This window comes from Bos indicus x Bos taurus, chromosome X (assembly GCF_003369695.1).
Source record: "Bos indicus x Bos taurus breed Angus x Brahman F1 hybrid chromosome X, Bos_hybrid_MaternalHap_v2.0, whole genome shotgun sequence".
NCBI lineage: Eukaryota > Metazoa > Chordata > Mammalia > Artiodactyla > Bovidae > Bos > Bos indicus x Bos taurus.
Window position 1 is genome coordinate 131,637,876 of NC_040105.1, and position 22,627 is coordinate 131,660,502.

Genomic DNA, 22,627 nt, shown 5'->3' on the forward strand with positions numbered 1-22,627 from the left:
GTCAATGTACCAAACTGCACTGAATGTTCCCTTTAAAATGGTTAATTTCAAGATAAATATCATATACTAATGCACTATATGGAATCTAGAAAGATGGTACTGATGAATTTGCAAGGCAGACATGGAGAAACATAGAAAACAGACTTATGGACACAGCGAGAGGGGAGGAGAGGGTGAGATGTACGGAGAGTAACATGGAAACTTTCAATAACATGTGTAAAATAGATAGCCAATGGGAATTTACTGTTATGTCTCAGGGAACTCAAACAGGGATTCTGTATCAACCTAGAGGGTTGGGATGGGGAGGGAGATAGGAGGCTCAAGAGAGAGGGGACATATGTACACCTATGGCTGATTCATGCTGATGTTTGACAGAAAACAGAATTCTGTAAAGCAATTATCCTTAAATTAAAAAATAAATAATTTTTAATTGTTAATTTCATGTGAATTTCTTCTCAATAAAATAAATAAGTTATAAGGAAAAAAATGTAGACATATCAACCAAAACAAAAACAGCAAAACTGAAAAAAGATGTCTATAATTTCAAAAAACAGGGGGCAGGTAGGCAAAAATAAGGAAGGAGCAGGCTGATGTTAAGAATCCTTATCACATTCATAGCAACCTGTCTGAACCTAGTTAAGCCACACTTCTCTGCTCAGTGGTTATAGCTGCCAACTGGAAAGGTTCTTAACATGTAGCACAAAGACTAGAATTCTAGAACTGTCTGGCATTTCCCCTTCCTGGCCATTTCATCATAAATTGGGGTCATGAATTCAATGGCCATATTTATGAACCCAGATCTAGGTACATGAATGCTCTGGTATGTGCCAAAAGTACCAAGTATATTCCCAGGGACAATGGATTCTGCTCAAAAATCCAGGATATTTAGCTGTTAAAAACTACACCTCTCTTGATGATTAGTATACTCAAGGGATCAAAAGAATTCATTCTCAAAGACTTTACATGTAAATATAGTAAAAGAATAACTGAATTTCATTGTATTTGAAAAATACAGTTCATTTTTAATTCTACCGTGCTGAATAGCTGAACAGGCTGCGATATCAGTGATACCTGAGCTCCCTGGGATTAGAGGACTCCCGGTCCCGGGAGTGCCGGGACTTTTTGTGCCGGTGGGATTTATCTCGGCTCCTACTTCTACTCCTGTGACTACGCCCCTCAGAGCCCCTGTCATGCCGCCCCTCAGAGCGCCTGTCATGTCGTCTGGAATGTATGTCTGAGCTTCGACCCCTGTCCCTCTCTCTGTGCCTGTCTTCTCTCTCTTCCCTCCTGCTTGATGACTTGTGTTCATGCTTGGACTTCTCCTTTCTTGGCTCCCTCTCTTGGTCCTCCGTTCCACTACGGCAGGTCATCCTGACCTCAGGGGAACTGGGGTGGGACTTCCGCACCTCCCTGGACTCTGACTTCTGACCCTTCTCTCCCGTCTCTGAGTGCTTGCCACTGTGCTTTTTAGAGCCAGGGTCATCCTTTTCCTTTATCATCTTGCTTCTGGGCAATGAAGAGGAGGCTGGCTGCTCTGCCTGTACCTCCCGGCCAGTCTTCTCTTTGTCTTTCTTTTTTTTCTTTTTTTCCTTTTTGTCTGGAGGAAAAGAGGGGCACAATAAGTAAGAAAAAGAAGATGGAAAAGATGGAGGATATACAAAAGGATAGCATGCTTGGCAGCAGTGTGAACCACTCACGGTCTCTACTTCTAGAAAAGTGCCTCCAAGAATCCAAGCTGGATGTCTGTCACCCTTAACATGTCAGGTTGCTGTACAAGGCAACTCCAGCTCTTAATTCTCTCTCTAAAGACCCTACCTCCAAACAGTCACGTTAGGTACCAGAGGGTTAGGACTTCAGTATATGCCTTTTGGTGGCCAGAATTTAGCCCACAGCATTAGTCTTCTGCTGATACTTCTTCTTCCCCAGTTAAAGTAAGGTTCCCCACACCTGCCCCCTTCACACTTGAGAACTGACTACCAACTCTCAGTGAAGGCTAAGAAGAGCAAACATTAAGCCTACCCAGAATCTTCTCATAGGCCTTAACCATTTACCTTTTTTGTGTTTTTTGGTGGGTTTGTCATCTTCAGAGCCCTCAGATGAACTTGGTGGAGGAGTATGAGTCCCACAGCCCCTCTCCTGCAGCTCTCTGGTCACCTCATCCATTTCTTCTGAGTCCTCAGGAAGTCGATAGTTAGATACATGATCCACTCGGATAGTTCTTCCTTTGATCTAGGACAAACAGGCACTGCTTTAGCAGATAGCTAACTATTTGCTACCAAACAGAGCCTTATATCTATTTGAACCCAGCTGCAGAAATCCATGGTTTGAACCATTCCCATTATCCTCTTGCTAATTCTGTTTCTCAGAAAATCTCAAAAGCAGACCTGCTCAAGTGATGTGTCACAGCACACATCCCTACACATTCGCTCAACCCTGGGGGCAGTCAGGTAGAGCCTGGGGCAGCTGGAGATCCTGGGAGCCTCATCAGTTTATCAGAGTTCTATATAAGTATCTCCACGTTATAAGTGTGCCATGAAGTGAAAAGAGCCTGGGAAGTACTGCCCCAAAGCATAAGCAGCATGGAAAACTGCAAGAGTTTAGATGCACAAACATGAATTACCTTCCATCTGTAACATTAATTTACGGTGAAACACACTGTGAAAAAGTCTGGAAGCTAAAGGGAATTCCTAAAATTCAGCTCAATGCTACAGCTGCTTTCTCAACACAAATGGATAAGGCCAAAGCGAACAACAGCTGGGAGGAGGTAAGGAATCTAGAAAGGACTACTTTCTTTTCTCTTAAGCCCTCACTCCTTGCTCCACCCCCACCATACTGGAACCACTGGCTCATGCTGATACTATCACTGCGAATCACAACTCTCCAGGTGAACAACAAAAAATTAAACCCTCACTTAAAACAAAAACATTTGGGCAGATACAGACTTATTCTATAGGCAATGCCATCAGAAATGTGAAATGTCTGGCTTTTACTGTTCCATTCAAGAGCAAGTTTTTACTCTTACCCCTAAGCCTGAGTACTTTCACCTATCCCATTCCACCATAAAAGGTAGAATAAAGTAACCTTTTATGGTGACTTCCTTTCACTGCTGGCGCAATCAGTGACAAATTCTCCAAGTCAAGAGTCACCCCTCCAACCCGTGACAATGCTCATTCAATGGCAGTGCTTTTCCTAAATGAGCACAGGGAGCATGTGGAGCATAGATAACCCTGACTTGCCCCATTCCCTTTTCATGTCTCACTCTCATGTCATCACTCACCCTGTCTCATTTACAAGGGTGGAGGAGAGAGAATAGAGGACAGAAAACTTCAGAATGAGTTACTTTCATAGACTTTGTCATGAGATTTTAACTAGAGAATTTTCAGGGCCCAGTACTGCTAAGTCAATGGAGACATATGAGAGACATACATGGCTAGGTCCTCAGCCACGAAACCATGATAGAACCCCAAATTCCCTGATACAGGACAGCATGAAACTGCAGTGTTTGCTAGTCTCTTTGCTCTCCAATACAGCAGAAATGAGAGTGGAGTGTGAGGAAGAAAAGGTGAAAAACAGACGCCTGGTTGGGTGCAAGATGAAGGGGAGTGGGGGGTCATGGTACCTATGCTCCTGAGGACATAGCTTGCTAAGAGATGGGGAAAAGAAACACATGTTGACAGGGTCATGAGCCAACGGAATTATTTCCTGGGGTCATTTCCCAGTCAGTATGTCGCCACACCTCTGCAACCCAGATGACCAGTACTGCCCTTGAGCCTGTAGTCATCAGCTGGGAAATGAAACTGAAACCCTACACAATGGAAAAGTTCTGTTCAGTAAGCATACTCACCTTGATCCCATTAAAATTGTCAACAGCCAGAACTGTGCTCCTCTGGTCTTCATAGCAGAGGAAACAGAATCCTTTGGATTTCCCAGTCTTCTTGTCCCGTACCAGATTAATGTTAACAATCTCCCCGTATCTATTTAATTTATAAAAGAGTAAGACACTATTGATTTAAAATGTAAAAACTTTCAGATTGGATGACAAAACAAAATTCAAATAATATAATCTGTATAGGAGACACACTGAGAACAAGATGACAAAGAAAGGTTAAAAATTAAAAGTTAGAAAAAGATATATCAAGAACACCTAATTTAAAAAATGGGAGGTAGTACTAAGATCAAAGATGAATTCAAGGCCAACCAAAGAAAACATTTAAATGTGACTACGAGGGCTCTTTTACACAGAAAAAGGTCCTAATACATAAGTCATGAAATTTTATACATAAATTAACACATCCAAAATTTTAATTAAAAATACAAAGAGCAACTAAGAGTGAAAGTTATTAGAGATTTTAACACACCACTTTGAGTTCACAACACATAAAATTGAGAAAAATAAGTCAGAGGAATTAATATAAAATTATATAACTACAAATAAACATATACTTAATAATATAAAAATTACATTGTTAAAAATATTAACATCAGACTAATAGATATACAGATATATTCGATTGTACAGTTTCTTCTCAAGAATCCATGAAACAAATATTAAAACTGACTATAGACTAGATCTCAAAGTAAACCTCAATCATCTCCAAAAACAGCACAGACCATGTTCTCCAATCAAAATATGAAACAGCTGGCAACAATAATTTCAAAACAAAAAATGCCCTAACTAGAACTTGAAACCTATTCTCCAGGCTAACTACTGGATGAAAGAGAAAGTGAAATAAAATAAAGAAATCATGGTAGAGTATTTAGAAAACAACAAAAATGGTAATATATACCAAAACTTAGTGTATGTTAGTCGCTCAGTCTTGTCTGACTCTGCGACCCCATGCACTATAGTCCGCCAGGCCCCTCTGTCCATGGAATTCTCCAGGCAAGAATACTGGAGTGGGTTGCCATTTCTTTCTCCAGGGGATCTTCCTGAACCAGGAATCGAACCCAGGCCTCCTGCATTGCAGGCAGATGCTTTACCGTCTGAGCTACTAGGGAAGCCCACCAAAACTTACAGGATGTGGCTAAAACCACACACACTCAGGAAAATCTGTAACATTAAAGAATTTTATTGTTAAAAAGGAAAGGGGAATTCCCCGGCAGTCACAGCGGTCAGGACTTGGTGCTTTCACTGCCAGGGTCCAGGTTCAAACCCTGGTCAGGGAACTAAGATCCCACAAGCCACAGGGGAGTGGGGGAGAGTAAATCTAAGGAAGGTAGGTGGAAGTTAATAAAGACATAATTTAATGAAAAAGAAAATAGAAAAAATTCTACCTTACTCATTATATAAAAATTAATTCCAGAAAAGTTAAAGCTTCATAAATTTAAAACTACAGTCATAAAAATACAATAGTAACTGATGGAAATGTCATAACATGATCACATACATATACCTCAGCCCAAAATCTAGAATCTTACTTAAAAGAAAACACTAGAAATGATTCAACTATGGTATTCAGCTATTTAACACTATTTAATATTGTAGGTATTGGCCCATGTGATTAGACAGGAGAAAACAGATATAAAAAAAGAGTAAATATATGTGTATGTATAACTGACTCATTTTGCTGCACAGCAGAAACAAATACAACACTGTAAATCAACTATACTCTAATTTTAAAAATTAATTAAAAAAGTAAAGCTATCTCTGTATGAAGATTATATATGATGATATATATAGAAAACCCAAGAGAAGCAATGATAAACAATGATAAAAACAAACTATATAACAAATCTGTAGGATAACAAGATATAAAGACAACAAAAATAAACCACCCTCTTACAAACAATAAGATATAAGGAAAGAGGAGCCCCATTTGTAACAGCAACAGCAAAAAGATAAAATACTTAAAAATAAATGTAAAAACAAACAATGTACAAGGTCTATGCAAAGAAAACTCTTAAAAACTACTGATATTCTGGGAGGTGGGTCATAGAGGATCCTGCTGTGATGTATGTCAGAGAGTGTTTTGCCTATGTTCTCCTCTAGGAGTTTTATAGTTTCTGGTCTTACGTTGAGATCTTTAATCCACTTTGAGTTTATTTTTGTATATGGTGTTAGAAAGTGTTCTAGTTTCATTCTTTTACAAGTGGCTGACCAGATTTCCCAGCACCACTTGTTAAAGAGATTGTCTTTAATCCATTGTATATTCTTGCCTCCTTTGTCAAAGATAAGGTGTCCATATGTGCGTGGATTTATCTCTGGGCTTTCTATTTTGTTCCATTGATCTATATTTCTGTCTTTGTGCCAGTACCATACTGTCTTGATAACTGTGGCTTTGTAGTAGAGCCTGAAGTCAGGTAGGTTGATTCCTCCAGTTCCATTTTTCTTTCTCAAGATCGCTTTGGCTATTCGAGGTTTTTTGTATTTCCATACAAATTGTGAAATTATTTGTTCTAGCTCTGTGAAGAATACTGTTGGTAGCTTGATAGGGATTGCATTGAATCTATAAATTGCTTTGGGTAGTATACTCATTTTCACTATATTGATTCTTCCAATCCATGAACATGGTATATTTCTCCATCTATTAGTGTCCTCTTTGATTTCTTTCACCAGTGTTTTATAAATAAACAAATGGGACCTAATTAAACTTAAAAGCTTCTGCACATCAAAGGAAACTATTAGCAAGGTGAAAAGACAGCCTTCAGAATGGGAGAAAATAATAGCAAATGAAGCAACTGACAAACAACTAATCTCAAAAATATACAAGCAACTCCTACAGCTCAACTCCAGAAAAATAAATGACCCAATCAAAAAATGGGCCAAAGATCTAAATAGACATTTCTCCAAAGAAGACATACAGATGGCTAACAAACACATGAAAAGATGCTCAACATCACTCATTATCAGAGAAATGCAAATCAAAACCACTATGAGGTACCATTTCACACCAGTCAGAATGGCTGCGATCCAAAAGTCTACAAGCAATAAATGCTGGACAGGGTGTGGAGAAAAGGGAACCCTCTTACACTGTTGGTGGGAATGCAAACTAGTACAGCCACTATGGAGAACAGTGTGGAGATTCCTTAAAAAACTGGAAATAGAACTGCCTTATGATCCAGCAATCCCACTGCTGGGCATACACACTGAGGAAACCAGAAGGGAAAGAGACACGTGTACCCCAATGTTCATCACAGCACTGTTTATAATAGCCAGGACATGGAAGCAACCTAGATGTCCTTCAGCAGATGAATGGATAAGAAAGCTGTGGTACATATACACAATGGAGTATTACTCAGCCATTAAAAAGAATACATTTGAATCAGTCCTAATGAGGTGGATGAAACTGGAGCCTATTATACAGAGTGAAGTAAGCCAGAAGGAAAAATACCAATACAGTATACTAACGCATATATATGGAATTTAGAAAGATGGTAACGATAACCCTGTATACGAGACAGCAAAAGAGACACTGATGTATAGAACAGGCTTATGGACTCTGTGGGAGAGGGAGAGGGTGGGAAGATTTGGGAGAATGGCATTGAAACATGTGAAATGTCATGTATGAAACGAGATGCCAGTCCAGGTTCAATGCACGATGCTGGATGCTTGGGGCTGGTGCACTGGGACGACCCAGAGGGATGGTATGGGGAGGGAGGAGGGAGGAGGGTTCAGGATGGGGAACACATGAGAAATAAAGGAATAAAAAAAAAAAAAAGAAATACAGATTTTAAAAGCTGTGGTAATATATACCTATTAAAATAAATATAAGTAACAAAAAAAAAAAAACTACTGAAAGACACAAACACAGTTTTCAATAAAGACACCTCTTTTTCTTGCATAAGATGACTCAACATTATAAAGATATCAAAATCACCTCCCAAGTTAATACTTCTGTATAAGGGTGACACTCCAATTTGCTGGGGGAAAATATAGAGTTTTAAATAAATGCTGTTGGGACAACTAGATAGCCATTTGAAAAAATATGAAATTGGGTCCATATCTCACACTATACATCAGAATAACTCTAAATGGATCAGAGATTTCAATGCATAAAACTGAAACTATACAAGTATTAGAAGAGAACATGGATGGGTGGGGAGAAATACTTTCTAATTATGACTCAAATCCAGAAGCTTAAAAAACTGATAAATTTGATCACTGCTGCTGCTGCTGCTTAGTTGCTTCAGTCGTGTCTGACTCTGTGCGACCCCATAGACGGCAGCCCACCAGGCTCCCCCGTCCCTGGGATTCTCCAGGCAAGAACACTGGAGTGGGTTGCCATTTCCTTCTCCAATGCATGAAAGTGAAAAGTGAAAGTGAAGTCGCTCAGTCGTGTCTGACTCTCAGCAACCCCATGGACTGCAGCCTACCAGGCTCCTCCGTCCATGGGATTTTCCAGGCAAGAGTACTGGAGTGGGGTGCCATTGCCTTCTCCAGCAATTAGAGGACAGACTATACAGGGGCAGCATGAGGGAGTCTGGGGGATGATGGAATTGTCCTTCATCCTAATTGTAAGGGTGATTACACAAATCTATTCAAGTATCAAAAAAAAAAATCTCATAGGACTGTACATCCCCTAAAAAGTCAATGTTACCATAAGATCATTTAAACATATGAATAAATGACCACATAAAAATTTAAAAATAATAATTTTGCAAAGAAAAAAAATCACAATAAACAAAGTCAAATGACAAACTAGGAGAAAACGTCTGCAATTTACATCACAGATTAAGGCCAGAAAGCCATTTTTTTTCCTTTTGCTATAAAGGACATTATCAGGACAACTGGAAGTCAAATAAAGTCTATAGATTAGATAACAGTGTAACAGTGTTGATTTCCTGAATTTGATCACTATCCTGAAGTTAAATGTCCCGGTATTTTGGGAAATACACACCGAAGAATTTAGGGGTAAATGTGCATCATGTCTGCAATTGACCCCCAAATGGTTCAGAAAAAAAATAATATGCATATAGGTGGAGAGAAATAATAAAGCAAATGTGATAAAATGCTAACATCTGGGGACTCTTGAGTAAAGGGGATATAGGTATTCTTCATTCTATTTCATAACTTTCCTGTTTTAACCCAGAAATTATTTCAAGTATTTCAAAAGAAAAAGTAAAAGAAAAAAGAATACAGGAGCTGGCTTGACAGGATAACTACAGACCAAACTGGGACAGTTTGAGCATCAAGAAATAATAATAATGGCAATGTAGTATAACACATCAAATTAAAAAAATTAGTCCACAGCAATACAATACATGATAAAGTGTTAAAAACAATAAGTTAATATCCTTAATACATGAAGGGCTCTTGTAAAATCAGTAAGAAAATGAGGAACACACTAACAGGGAAAAAATAGGCAAATGATCTTAATAGACAATTTACAAAGAAAAAGAATAAGGGCCTATAAATCTACGAAGAGATGTTCTACCTCCCAGATGATGAAATAAAGGCAAAGTAAAATAATAATGAGAAGTCATATGGCAATATTTTCTTAAAATAACCATTACTGATTAGGATTCAGGAAAATGAGCATTCCAGTCAGAGTGAAAACTGACAACCTTTTCAGAGAGTAATTTGACAATGTTTATAAATTAATTTCATGAAGGAAACCATCAGGGAGGCATACAAAGATGTATATATCACAATGTACACTGCAGTATAATTCGTAACAGCAAAATACTGGAAATAATGCCCAACATTGAAAAGAAGACAATAAATACACAAAGATGTTAACATTTTTTTCTTAAAGTACATTCTTATTTTATTCTTCGTACTTTTTTCTTTTTCCCGTGTTCTACAACAACTATACATTACTCTGATAATCAGAAAACAAAATATTTTTTGAAAGCCACTGTTGTCAGTGACACAGGCAATCATCATGGAGAGCAATGTGTGGAGCCAAAACAGAGAACCGGACTAAACACACACACCAGTGATCATCACTCAATGCAAATAAGACAAAAACAGCTCCCAGGTGGAAGACTGGACTAGGCAGAGCTACCAAAAAGGCATGGAAGTTATAGGCTGTACCTACTGTGAACTTCCCAATACCCAAGAGTTGGAAAAAGCAGCCTCAGGCCCTGCCAGGGCCCTCTACCATGGCCTTTTTCTTGCCCAATTTCTTTCCCAAGGCCTTCTGTCCTATATATGGCCCAACCAATCAGCCAGGGACCTCTGCCCACTGGATGGTCCAACCATTCCCTGCCATGGCAATGCCTCTGCCAGGGTGTGCCAGCCACTGTCTGCTTGCCCAACCTCTTTTATCATGGTTCTCTGCCTGAGGACTCCACAGTCCAGGGGTCATGGCTCTCTGCTGCTCTGAGCTGCCAAGGCCTTCTGGCACCTATGGACTAACTACTCTGTGTAGCTTTGCGGTTGTACCCAACCCCTCTCCTACCAGCTGCCACTACTAATGTGAGCTGCCAAGACTCTCTCCCACCTAGTGCTGCTGCAATCATCCCGTAGCAGAATGAAGAATATAAGATTCTCCTATTCATTCTTATCCCTCATCAGCCTGTGATTCTCAGTCTCCAGTTAAAGAGACGGGCTCTGCTCACTAACCTTACACTCAACTAGAAACAACAACAACGAAAAAAACTACTGCCTAAACCTTTTGCTTTCTTCCCAGTTCCTCTGTGCTTTGCCCTAATCCTACAGTGCCACACAGGTGTGGGCCCAGAATGGCCCCATGAATGAATTACCCACAGTTTATAAGAGCCCAAGGAGATGGGCCAACAGAGTACCTTCCTAGGAGTTCCAGTCTGTTCCAGTGTAGGCTTCAGTGAAAAGACAATAAAAATAGACCAGAATCTCCAAGACAGGCTCCTGTATCAACCAACTTCTTGGATTTGGCACATTGGAGAGTTACAGAACCATGTCCTGGGACTGATCTAGACCAGAACAGAAGCTTCAGGCCCCCCGATGCAGGGAGGCCAGTCAGTCTAGAGTTAAAATAAATGGGCTTTTGTGATGCCATAAAATGCATTACAACTTCCTGATGTTCAAGCTGGTTTTAGAAAAGGCAGAGGAACCAGAGATCAAATTGCCAACATCCACTGGATCATGGAAAAAGCAAGACAGTTCCAGAAAAACATCTATTTCTGCTTTATTGACTGTGCCAAAGCCTTTGACTGTGTGGATCACAATAAACTGTGGAAAATTCTGAAAGAGATGGGAATACCAGACCACCTGACCTGCCTCTTCAGAAATCTGTATGCAGGTCAGGAAGCATCAGTTAGAACTGGACATGGAACAACAGACTGGTTCCAAATAGGAAAAGGAGTACGTCAAGGCTGTATATTGTCACCCTGCTTATTTAACTTCTATGCAGAGTACATCATGAGAAACACTGGACTGGAAGAAACACAAGCTGGAATCAAGATTGCCGGGAGAAATATCAATAACCTCAGATATGCAGATGACACCACCCTTATGGCAGAAAGTGAAGAAGAACTAAAAAGCCTCTTGATGAAAGTGAAAGAGGAGAGTGAAAAAGTTGGCTTAAAGCTCAACATTCAGAAAACGAAGATCATGGCATCCGGTCCCATCACTTCGTGGGAAATAGATGGGGAAACAGTGGAAACAGTGTCAGACTTTATTTTTCTGGGCTCCAAAATCACTGCAGATGGTGATTGCAGCCATGAAATTAAAAGACGCTTACTCCTTGGAAGGAAAGTTATGACCAACCTAGAGAGCATATTCAAAAGCAGAGACATTACTCTGCCAACAAAGGTCTGTCTAGTCAAGGCTATGGTTTTTCCTGTGGTCCTGTATGGATGTGAGAGTTGGACTGTGAAGAAGGCTGAGCGCCGAAGAATTGATGCTTTTGAAGTGTGGTGTTGGAGAAGACTCTTGAGAGTCCCTTGGACTGCAAGGAGATCCAACCAGTCCATTCTGAAGGAGATCAGCCCTGGGATTTCTTTGGAAGGAATGATGCTAAAGCTGAAACTCCAGTACTTTGGCCATCTCACGTGAAGACTTGACTCATTGGAAAAGACTCTTGATGCTGGGAGGGATTAGGGGCAGGAGGAGAAGGGGACGACAGAGGATGAGATGGCTGGATGGCATCACTGACTCGATGGACGTGAGTCTGAGTGAACTCCGGGAGTTGGTGATGGTCAGGGAGGCCTGGCATGCTGCGATTCATGGGGTTGCAAAGAGTCGGACACGACTGAGTGACTGAACTGAACTGAAAATGCATTACAGAAGCAAACTACTCTGATGACCCAGAAGGTAAGAAATAAAAAAGTGACTTACTAAAAAGAAGGAAAAAAAGGTGACTTACTGTGAGAACACACAAATGATGTCCCCTTCAGTCAGTTCATAAGGAAGTCCCCCTCAAAAAGAGAAACACATTTCAGTTCAGCAAACACTTACCAAGTGTCTACAATGTACCATGCATGCACTAGGCCAGGCACTGGGATGCAAATCAGAATAAGCAACAGGGCCTTCCCTCAAAGAACCTAGTCTAATGCAATGACAGAAGCACACAGAAAATGCAGCAGTAATACAGAAAAAGGAGTGATTAACTTTGAGTGGAAAATCTGGGGTCATCCCTAACCAAACTAACCCCCCTCACACCCAAAATCTTCTGGACAAAGCAGATAGTTTCCAGCACAAAACTTGGCTTCCAAAAACATATCTTGAACTCATGTGCTCTCTATCTGCAAATTCACAGCTAAGGTCCAAAATCAGTTTAAATATGCAAATATTAACCCCATCTCACAAGGACTAAGGATTATAAAGTCAATTATTAAGCATTTCATAGGAAATAATTTTCCCTGCAAATGTTTCCTTCCTCATCAATAGAATGGGGATATTACAGTTCTAACTTCACAGAATTGTTATAATAGTTAAATAAATGGAAATAAAATGCTTAACACAATGTCTGGTGCAATAACCTCTTTGAATAAACTGTCAAATTACCGCATATGACACAAAGTGAATATAGAGATGGTGATATGGCCACGGATAGAAGGCAGGAGATAATTAGATGAGGAAAATAAACTCTGAGGGAAGGAGAATGAGGAGGGGAGGGAGTTGGCAGTAATATGAGATAGGGGCTAAGACCATGAGTTCTAGAGTGCCATAGTTCTGGCTGTTCCACTTCCTAAGCTATGTGACCTGAAGTCATTAACTTCTCTGCACCTGTTTCTTTAGTTGTATAAATGGGGAGGGACAGGAGGATGGTAGTAACGGTATCTGAGAAACCAAGTGGCACGATTCTCAGCACAGTGAACGGCCGGCAGTACCTATTATGAGCACTGACTTGGCAGAGAGAGCAAATTAGAAATGGGAAGAAAACAGACAAGGAAAACGTATTTACAGAGAGACAGCGGAAGGGAATAAATGTGGGTGGTGAATGTCGGGAGGAATGTAAGGCGGGAACGCTGAAATGTTAGGAAGCAGGGCAGGAGGGAAGGAGGAGCCCTACGAGAGCCTACGTGGGCCTCACCCAGGAAGATCCAAGCGCTGTCCTTGTACTCGTTGTGCCAAGACACCTTCTCCGCCACCCCCAGTTCGACCTCACGCTCATTCAGCTCATTAATCAGCTTCACTTTAGTTAAAGGGCTAAACCGGAAGGAAAAGCGGGCATGTAAGCGCGCCCCGGCCTGAGGTACAACAGAACAAAACCGAGAGACTAATTTTCTAGACTCCCCGCCTCTCCCGCCCGTCAGCCCCGCAGATGCTCTACCACCTCAGCCCGGGTGGGTTGGCCCCGGGCCCCAGTTCCCCCGACCCCTCCTTAGAGGACAGTTAAGGCCTTACTTCATCTCCGCGGGTTCAGGCTCAGAACCTAGGAAGCAACTTCCCGGAGAAGCCGCAAGACGCATGCGCGGTCCCGGCGCCTCGCGCCCATTGCTTGCCGCGGAGCTTGCGCCACGCCGGAAGAGCACTGGCGCGCCGGGGGCGTAGCGCCTGAGCACTAGAGCTAGCAGCGGCTTTCCTCGTTCGGCGGTGCTTGCTCTTTAATCAGAGAGTTTTTCTCTGGTCCATTTGTACGTTCCTCCGAAAAATTGGGCAAGGGTGCGAGCCTGGTCTGTTCAGGACTCCTAGCTCCTGGACGACACCTGGCATTGATTAGCTTAGCTACAAATGTTTGCTGAATTAAGACTGAAAAAGTGCCTGATACGGCGACTTAAGTCGTAGCCTTCGCTCCCAAATTCCGCCTCCATCCTTCACTCCCAATCAGTAACTCACACGCGCACCCCCAACAAAGCATCCTTGTTCAAGAGTGACGGCAGAAAAGTAAAGAAGATATCTGAAAGGGTGAATTTTTTTTCTCTCTCAAATCCCAATGCATAGGCAACTGACAAGTATACCGCCGTAAGCTGAATTGTATACCCAGACTTGTGTGAAAAGCTGCTACCCCTTTTCCACAGTCTCCCAAGGGAGGTAGAAATTCGTATTGTTAAATTAATAGCTAACAGTTGAGCAGACAATACTAAATTGTGTGCTAATCAATTCATATGCATTGGCTTTCTATCCTCACAACAGCCCTGTGATGTCTGTGATACAATTACTCTCTCCATTTTATAGAAGAAACTGAGGTTCAAAGGAGTTAAATATTAATGGTTTGAAAGGTACTCTGTCTACCGTCTGGTTGATTTATGAATCCATACTGAGCATCTATATATGTTTTGTACAGAAAGTCTGTAGACAGAATTGTAAGGTTGGGTTCTTTGCCTTCAAAGAGCTGATAATATTGAGCATACAGGATATATCTGCTTTATAGATTTCACTCCAGAAATAATCAGGAACCTATAGAAGAGGTGGTGACATAATAGTGTGTGAATAAACCATATTGAGGATTTAATCCATCTTGCACATGTTCACATCAGTATCTGGTCTGAGACCATGCATGGTCTAAAAGTGAAATTCCGGAGCTGTGTAGTTCTCTGTGTAGCCCTAGCTCAGGACCCCTGAAACTAGGCACTTCGTAGAAGTACTTTGATGATGACGGTGATGATGACAACTGTACCCTCAATGGTTCACCATGTACCCAATGTCTTGCTAAGAAGCAGAACAGAATCTGCCCATAAATGACAGTTTCTCTTCATTCATTCTGTGTCTCTTCCCTTCCCCCACTCCAACCCAGCTATTCATTAACTTGGTAGAATCACATTGGCAATGAAAACTAAACAGTGACAGATTGCATAGGGGTTTTATCTGCTCCTAGAAACCTTAGGTTGCCTAGTTGTAGGGTTGAAGTAGTCACTGCAAAGTGGTAAACTAGCTTGCAGTATTATCTGGCTGAATTCTTCCATCAACTATGAAATTAGAGAATTGGAGCAATACCTAGGCCTTGGTCATCAGAGTTCAAAAGGAAGCTGAAGCAAAAGAGGGGAGTAAGACCAACCAAATAATAGATACCTGGGATGGCAAACTCTGGTCCTCCTGTCAGACATTAAATTCAGAAGGTCCTCTGGATTCTCATCCCCTTTCCACTCAGACTTATGGAAATCTCTAGGCATCACCTTACCTACCAATTCCTACCAATTGGAAGTATATCCGTGGAGATGTCCCAGGCAAACTGGGAAGGTTTTCAGCTCTCCCAGCTTCTACTCCTTTCTTCACCAGTAACATTCATTTAGCACCCATTGAATGCAGAGCTCATTTCTAGGTTCAGTGGGTAATGCTAAGGAAATTGACGGCAGTCCCCACATTCAAGGAAAGGCTCAACAATATGGCTAGTCAAATTCATCTCTCCACTTCTGAACACCACACTACATCCACATACACTTTCCCTCCTGACTTCTCTGTTTCAGGGAATGTTATCGCCATTTTCCTTGTTGCCCATGTTCAAAAACAGGGATGTCATGCTTGTATTTCCCTATTCCTATTTACCCAAAGATATCTATCCAAACACCAATTCCTAATAACTGCGCCACTTCAGTGTCGGTCAAACACATCCTGTCTACTGTCAGTGATGTTCTGAGTCATCATCACATGCCTCCTAGCTCTTTCAGTACTCTTATAGCTGCCCCAGCCCCTATTCTTCAGTCTTTTCTCCAACTGCTCCCCTGCCCCATGAAGCCTCAGTTTCAGCCAGGCTCCACTTCTATCTGTTATCTCAAGGGCCCCTTTCATTATCCAACCTAGATACCTCTTCTGAGACATCCATATATCCCTGGGCCACTCACCTCTCTCTGACTGAAACCTGCCCAAGCTCCAAACTCCAATCAAGGCATTTCTCGTTCAGGAAACTTTTCCTGACCTTACCAGCCTGCAGTGATGGCCCCCACTTCTGAACTCTGCAGTTCTTCACAGAACTACACAGTTCTTTTATGTTCTCCCCCTAGAAAGACTGTGAGGTCCTAGAAGGTAAAGACTGCATCTTTAAGCTCTCAGTACCTCAAACTTCAAACACATAGCAAGTGCACAATACAATTATTGGTTAATGAAACTGAAAATACAGCTATGGTTACCTTTATGGAAACACATGAGGGTAAAGGGAAAGAGGCTTTTATTTTCCCTTTGTCCCTTTCTACACCATTATAATTTTCTTACCTTTACCCAGGTATCTTTTCTTTATCACATTTTCATTGCCATGTTACCTTGGCAGAAAGAGCATGAACTTAATTTTCTTGGCTTTTGTCTTTTATTCACCCATTCAACAAATATTTATTGAGCAACTATTATATGCTAGATACTGGTATAAGTGCTGGAGATATAACAGCAATCAAAGGAAGTGGAATTCCTGTCCTTATGGAGTTTACACTCTTATTGAGAAGAAGGAAAATTACATGAAAATACATCCAATCTTGATAAATACTATGCAGGAAAAATAAAGCAGCATTGGTGACAGAGAGCAGGAGAGTGTTGCTATTTTATAAACGGTGTCAGTCAAAGAAGCCCCTTCCCCAGTAAATGACATGAAGGCAGAGATCTACAAGAAGATGAGGAGCAACACTTGGAGATATCTGAGAGAAGAGTGCTGTAGGCAGCAGGAACAGTACGTGCAAAGGTCCTGAGACAGGAGTGTGTTTTAGAAACAAGCATGCCAGACTGGCTGGAGAGGAGCAGGCAAGGGGATGACAGATTTTTGTTTATTTAACAAAATCTGATTTAGTACCCACCACATGCTAGACACTTTTATAGGTACTTTATACATATTAATTCATTTACTTCTCACAGCAACCCTATGAAGGAGATACTATTGTCCCCATTTTGCTGATGAGGAAACTGAGGCACAGAGAGGTCAAGTCACTTACCCTAGGTCACATAACTGATAAATGGGGGAACCAGGATAGTGTGGCTCCAAAGTCTGTATCTTTAGCCTCTATGCACAGGATAAATGGGGGTCAGGGGAGCAGATCAGGTATGAACATATTGGGTGGCAACTTTGGATTTTACTCAGTGTGAGGTGAGAAGACACCAAAGGATATTAGTCTGACTTACATTTTAGCAGGATCACCTTGGCCGCAGACTGGAGGTGGCCAAGGGTGGGGAAGTCAGGGGTGGGGAGGATGCGTGGAAATGCCTAGGATAGAAGCAGGAAGACAAGTTGGGAAGCTCCACAATAATTCAGGCAAGAGATGATGGTGGTTTGCCTCAGGGTGATAGCAAAGATGATATTCCATGCTGGTATCTTTTTACACTAAAAAAAAAAATAAGAACACGTCTAACACCAACATAAATCATATCCTGTGTTTGTTAGTGTTAAGGTACTGGTCTAGATGCAGGGGATACTACAGTGAACAAAACTACATGATTCCATCTCACAGTGTTGCCAGGCACTTACATATGTGAATAAATATACAAAAGGATGAGTGTTGCAGTGAAGACATGAGTGAAATGCTATTGGAACTATATAAGGCATCAATTCATTCTGACTGCTTGGGGTCAGAGGAAGCTGGGGATGGAAAGCAGATTGTTGTGTACTACAGAAAGGCAGGTAACAGTTGAACTGGACCTTGAAGGTAGTCACCTTGTAGATGGAAGATAGGGAATGGGCAAGAGCATCTCAAGCAGAGGAACCAGCAGAAGAACTACCAAAGGCAAAAGATTTGCATTTTTACAAAGTTGTCAGGTCATACCAATGTTCCTGATCTGTTTCAACCTTTGATGCACAAGAGACTAGAAGACAAGGCTTCCCTAGTGGCTCAAACAATAAAGAATCTGACTGTAATGCAGGAGACCCGGGTTAGATCCCTGAGTGGGGAATATTCCCTTGAGTAGGAAATGGCAACCCACTCCAGTATTCTTGCCTGGAGAATGCCATGGACAGAGGAGCCTGGTGGGCTGCAGTCCATGGAGTCACAAAGAGTTGGACACAATTAGCTGCTTTTGGAGAAGGCAATGGCACCCCACTCCAGTATTCTTGCCTGGAAAATCCCATGGACGGAGGAGCCTGGTGGGCTGCAGTCCATGGGGTTGCTAAGAGTCCGACACGACTGAGTGACTTCACTTTCACTTTTCACTTTCATGCATTGAAGGAAATGGCAACCCACTCCAGTGTTCTTGCCTGGAGAATGCCATGGACAGAGGAAGCTGGAAGGCTACAGTCCATGGAGTCACAAAGAGTTGGACACAATTAGCTGCTTTTGGAGAAGGCAATGGCACCCCACTCCAGTATTCTTGCCTGGAAAATCCCATGGACAGAGGAGCCTGGTGGGCTGCAGTCCATGGGGTTCCTAAGAGTCGGACACGACTGAGTGACTTCACTTTCACTTTTCACTTTCATGCATTGGAGAAGGAAATGGCAACCCACTCCAGTGTTCTTGCCTGGAGAATCCCAGGGATGGAGGAGCCTGGTGGGCTGCCCTCTATGGGGTCACACAGAGTCGGACATGACTGAAGCGACACAGCAGCAGCAGCTGCTTTATTTTTCCTCCATGTGCTGTGCTTAGTTGCTCGGTCGTGTCTGACTCTTTGCGACCCCATGGACTGGAGCCCGCTAGGCTCCTCTGTCCATGGGGATTCTCCAGGAAAGACTATTGGAGTGGGTTGCCATGCCCTCCTCCAGGAGATATTCCCAACCCAGGGATCGAACTCAGGTCTCCCACATTGTGATCAAACCCAGGTGTCCCACATTGCAGGCAGATTCTTTACCATCTGAGCCACCAGGGAAGCCCTTTTCCTTCATTGTATTTATCAACATTGGATGGATATTCATGTCATTTTCCTTCTCCTCAATAAGAATGTAAACTCAACGAAAGCCTTTCCATGGACTTCCCTGGTGGTCCAGTGGTTAAGAATCCTCCTGCTAATGCAGGAGTCATAGGTTCGATCCTTGCTCCAGGAAGATCCCACATGCAGCAGGGCAATTAAGGCCATGTGTCACAACTACTGAAGTCCACATGCCCTAGAGCCTATGTTCCACAACAAGAGAAGCCACTGCAATGAGAAGCCTGCACATCACAATGAAGAGTAGCCCCCTGCTCATCCCTACTAGAGAAAGCCCTCGTGGAGCAACAAAGACCCATTGCAGCCATGCTGCTGCTGCTGCTAAGTCACTTCAGTCGTGTCCGACTCTGTGCGACCCCATAGATGGCAGCCCACCAGGCTCCCCCGTCCCCGGGATTCTCCAGGCAAGAACACTGGAGTGGGTTGCCATTTCCTTCTCCAATGCATGAAAATGAAAAGTGAAAGTGAAGTCACTCAGTCGTGTCCGACTCTTAGCGACCTCATGGACTGCAGCCTACCAGGCTCCTCCATCCATGGGATTTTCCAGGCAAGAGTACTGGAGTGGGGTGCCATTGCCTTCTCCATTGCAGCCATAAATAAATACAATCTTTTAAAAAGCCTTTTCATATCCATCATAATCTCGTTTTCATCATCCCCGCAACACTGAGATGTAGGTGTTATTATCCCCATGTCACACATGAGGAAGCCAAAGCTAAGTCAGAGAAGTGAAGTCATTTGTCCACACAAAAGCACAGGAATTGATGTAGGGGTAGCCCCCAAGTGTCCTGAATTCAGAGCCTGTGCTTTTGCCATTGGACAGTGGTCCCCACCCCTGGCTGCATATTAGAATCACTTGTGGATCTTTTAAAATTCCAGATGCAGAAGTCACATCTCAGACTAAGGACATAAGAATCCCTTGGTGTGTGACCCAAATGTCAGTACTTTGGGAATCAACAAATGTTTCTACTGCACAGTTAAAGTTAAGAACCATTTCCCTGGAGCATTTCATTAGAGGAGCATAAGCATCACCTGGGAGCTTGTTAGAAATGCAGATTCTTGGGAACGCCTCAGAACTAATGAATCCGAAACTCTGGCAGTGAGCCTCAAAAATCTGGGTGTTAACCAGCCCTCCAGGGGACTCTGATGCACTCTTGAATTTTAGCATGGCCTTGAAACAGCCATCTTGACTCCACACATAGAGTCAAGGGGCTGGGGAAACAAAAGCATGCCTTAGATCCAGGTATAAAATTAAACCAAGTGCTAAGCAACTGAAACCAGCCTCCCAATGGATGTACCAAAGAATAAGAACTGTTCAGGTTGGCAACCGGAATACCACCCCACAGGTTTTCTGATCCTTGTAAGAGAGACATCTGCCAAAGGCCCTCTCAGACTGTCAAAACATCCTGGAATATAATATTTGCTTCCAACTCTGCACCCTGCTTTCCATGCTCTCACTTAAAACACTAACCTTTCCCATTTGTGCTCTGACCCGAATTGAGTAAATAAGCTTCTAATCACTCTTCTCCCCACCCCTCTCTTCTTGGTATCCAAGATGAGAGTAGCATGCAAAAGGTTAGTTCTAATGTACCTGAGTAAATGGATATACAATCTAAAATAAGAATGAGCTGCACAGCCACTCTCCCTGGCCCCATCTCACCTACCTCAGCAACACTGCTGTCCTTTGGTCTAACTCTATCACTGGAAAATGGAAAATTCCACAACCAAACATTAGCGCAGACACTTTCCAGAGTACAGCTCACCTCGCCTCCTGTCCCAGAGATAGCTCAAGTCAATAGGATCAAGAAAAACAAGGCTAATGTGATCCTGCAATCCCACTTCTGGGCATATATCTAGAGAAAACTATAATTCAAAAAGATACATGGACCCCAATGTTCATCGCAGCACTATTTACAATAGCCAAGACATGGAAACAACCTAAATGCCCATCAGCAGATGAATGGATAAAGAAGATGTGGCATATATAGACAATGGAATATTATTCAGCCATAAAATGGAATGAAACTGTGCCATTTGCAGCAACATAGACGGACCTAAAGATTATCATACCAAGTGAAGTAAGTCAGAAAGAGACACACAAATATCATATGATATCCCTTATATGTGGAATCTAAAATATGACACAAATGAGCCAGAAACAGAAACAGACTCACAGACACAGAAAACATACTTGTGGTTGCTAACAGGGAGGGGGGAGGAGGAGGGAGGGATTGGGAGTTTGGGATTAGTAAGTGCAAACTATTATATGTAGGATGGATAAACAACAGGGTCCTACTGTATAGCACAGGGAACTAGATTCAACATCCTATGATAAACCATAATGGAAAAGAACATGAAAAAGAATGTGTGTATATATATATATATATATATGTAAAATGAATCAATTTGCTGTACAGCAGAAATTAACACAACATTGTAAATCAGCTATACTTCAATAAAATAAAATTCTTTAAAAAGAAAGGCAAGGTCACAGGATCAAGAAAGTACAAGGCAGGCACTTTCCTGGCAGTCTGATGGTTAGGACTCCACACTTCCACTGAAGGGGGCACAGGTTCAATCCCTAGTCAGGGAACTTAAGATCCCACATGCCGCTTGGCGCAGCCAAAAAGAAGAAAGTACAAGGCTGGCAGCCACAACTCTTGACCAGAGACAGGGTCCAACATAAGGCAGAAATTTTTTCAATGAGTATACCCAACAGACAGCAGCTTTCAATAGGGAGCAGGCTCTCTTCTAAACTGAATGACAGCTAGTAACAATTCTCTTTTGCTTCTCTGGCCTTTCTGAATCATCAACTAATCAAGCTTTGAGGGACAAGAAATAGGGGACCAGCACACCCTATTTGAAAGAATTAGAATCTGAGGTGTTAGGAAATGAAAGATAAGAAACCACCAACATGTGTATAACTCTCCTGAAAGTATGCTGGACCCTAAAATAGCTTGCCTGCCCCACTTCCCACTTCAATGGATTATGGTCATCTTGCTTGATTAAAAGCAGTCATAATAGTAACTGAGAATTCGTTATCCAGAAAATGCTTAATTCAGCTGAGATTAGTTGTCAAGCTAGTATTTGAGTTTTAGGAAGAAAAGAAGTGGACATTTAAGATCAAGTTATGGAGGAAAAAATGTATGATTAGAGTCAATTATAGCCTCTGGGAGACAGGAGACCTGATGAATGCCCTGGTCTCTCCAAACAAAGTCCTTGAAACATTAGTGAAGGGAGAAAGCCTGGCGAGACAACAGGAGGCAGGTACTTGGGAGTTGTCTAGTAACTTGGTTGTTGGAGGAGGGACTAGCTCAGGGCCGAGGGATACATCTGCGCTGGGGTTGCTGCCTTCAGATCACTGGAGAGGCAAGAGGCTGAGGACTGAAAACCAGAGAGGGAGTGATTCTCCATGACCAGCAGGATCCCAAAGACAGCCAGCCGCCAGCCTGGACTGCCAGCTCTGAACACACAGCTCCGTCTCACCCAGCCCGTGAGAATTTGAGCTAAAGGGCCAGTATCCCCTGGTAAGTGGAAATCCTGCCACTTCAAGAC

General features: G+C 42.2%; 1 protein-coding gene across 1 annotated transcript; it reads right to left on the reverse strand.

Annotated features, from left to right (window-relative positions):
• Window positions 1-519: 519 nt before the first annotated feature.
• RBMX2 (RNA binding motif protein X-linked 2) lies at window positions 520-13,825 on the reverse strand. The gene is made up of 6 exons (XM_027533975.1): window positions 13,715-13,825; window positions 13,401-13,516; window positions 12,231-12,282; window positions 3,845-3,974; window positions 2,052-2,229; window positions 520-1,597 (listed from the first exon to the last, which is right to left on the reverse strand). The coding sequence occupies exons 1-6, from the start codon at window positions 13,777-13,779 to the stop codon at window positions 1,062-1,064; spliced, it is 1,077 nt and encodes a 358-aa protein (XP_027389776.1). The 5' UTR covers window positions 13,780-13,825; the 3' UTR covers window positions 520-1,061.
• Between the last annotated feature and the right edge of the window lie 8,802 nt (window positions 13,826-22,627).

Coding starts and splice junctions, on each gene's coding strand:
- RBMX2 (XM_027533975.1), bottom strand. CDS start 13,779: ATGCGTCTTGCGGCTTCTCCGGGAAGTTGCTTCCTAGGTTCTGAGCCT. Junction 13,517..13,714: donor CCTGAACCCGCGGAGATGAA/GTAAGGCCTTAA, acceptor CTTCCGGTTTAG/CCCTTTAACTAAAGTGAAGC. Junction 1,598..2,051: donor CACCAAAAAACACAAAAAAG/GTAAATGGTTAA, acceptor CTTTTCCTCCAG/ACAAAAAGGAAAAAAAGAAA.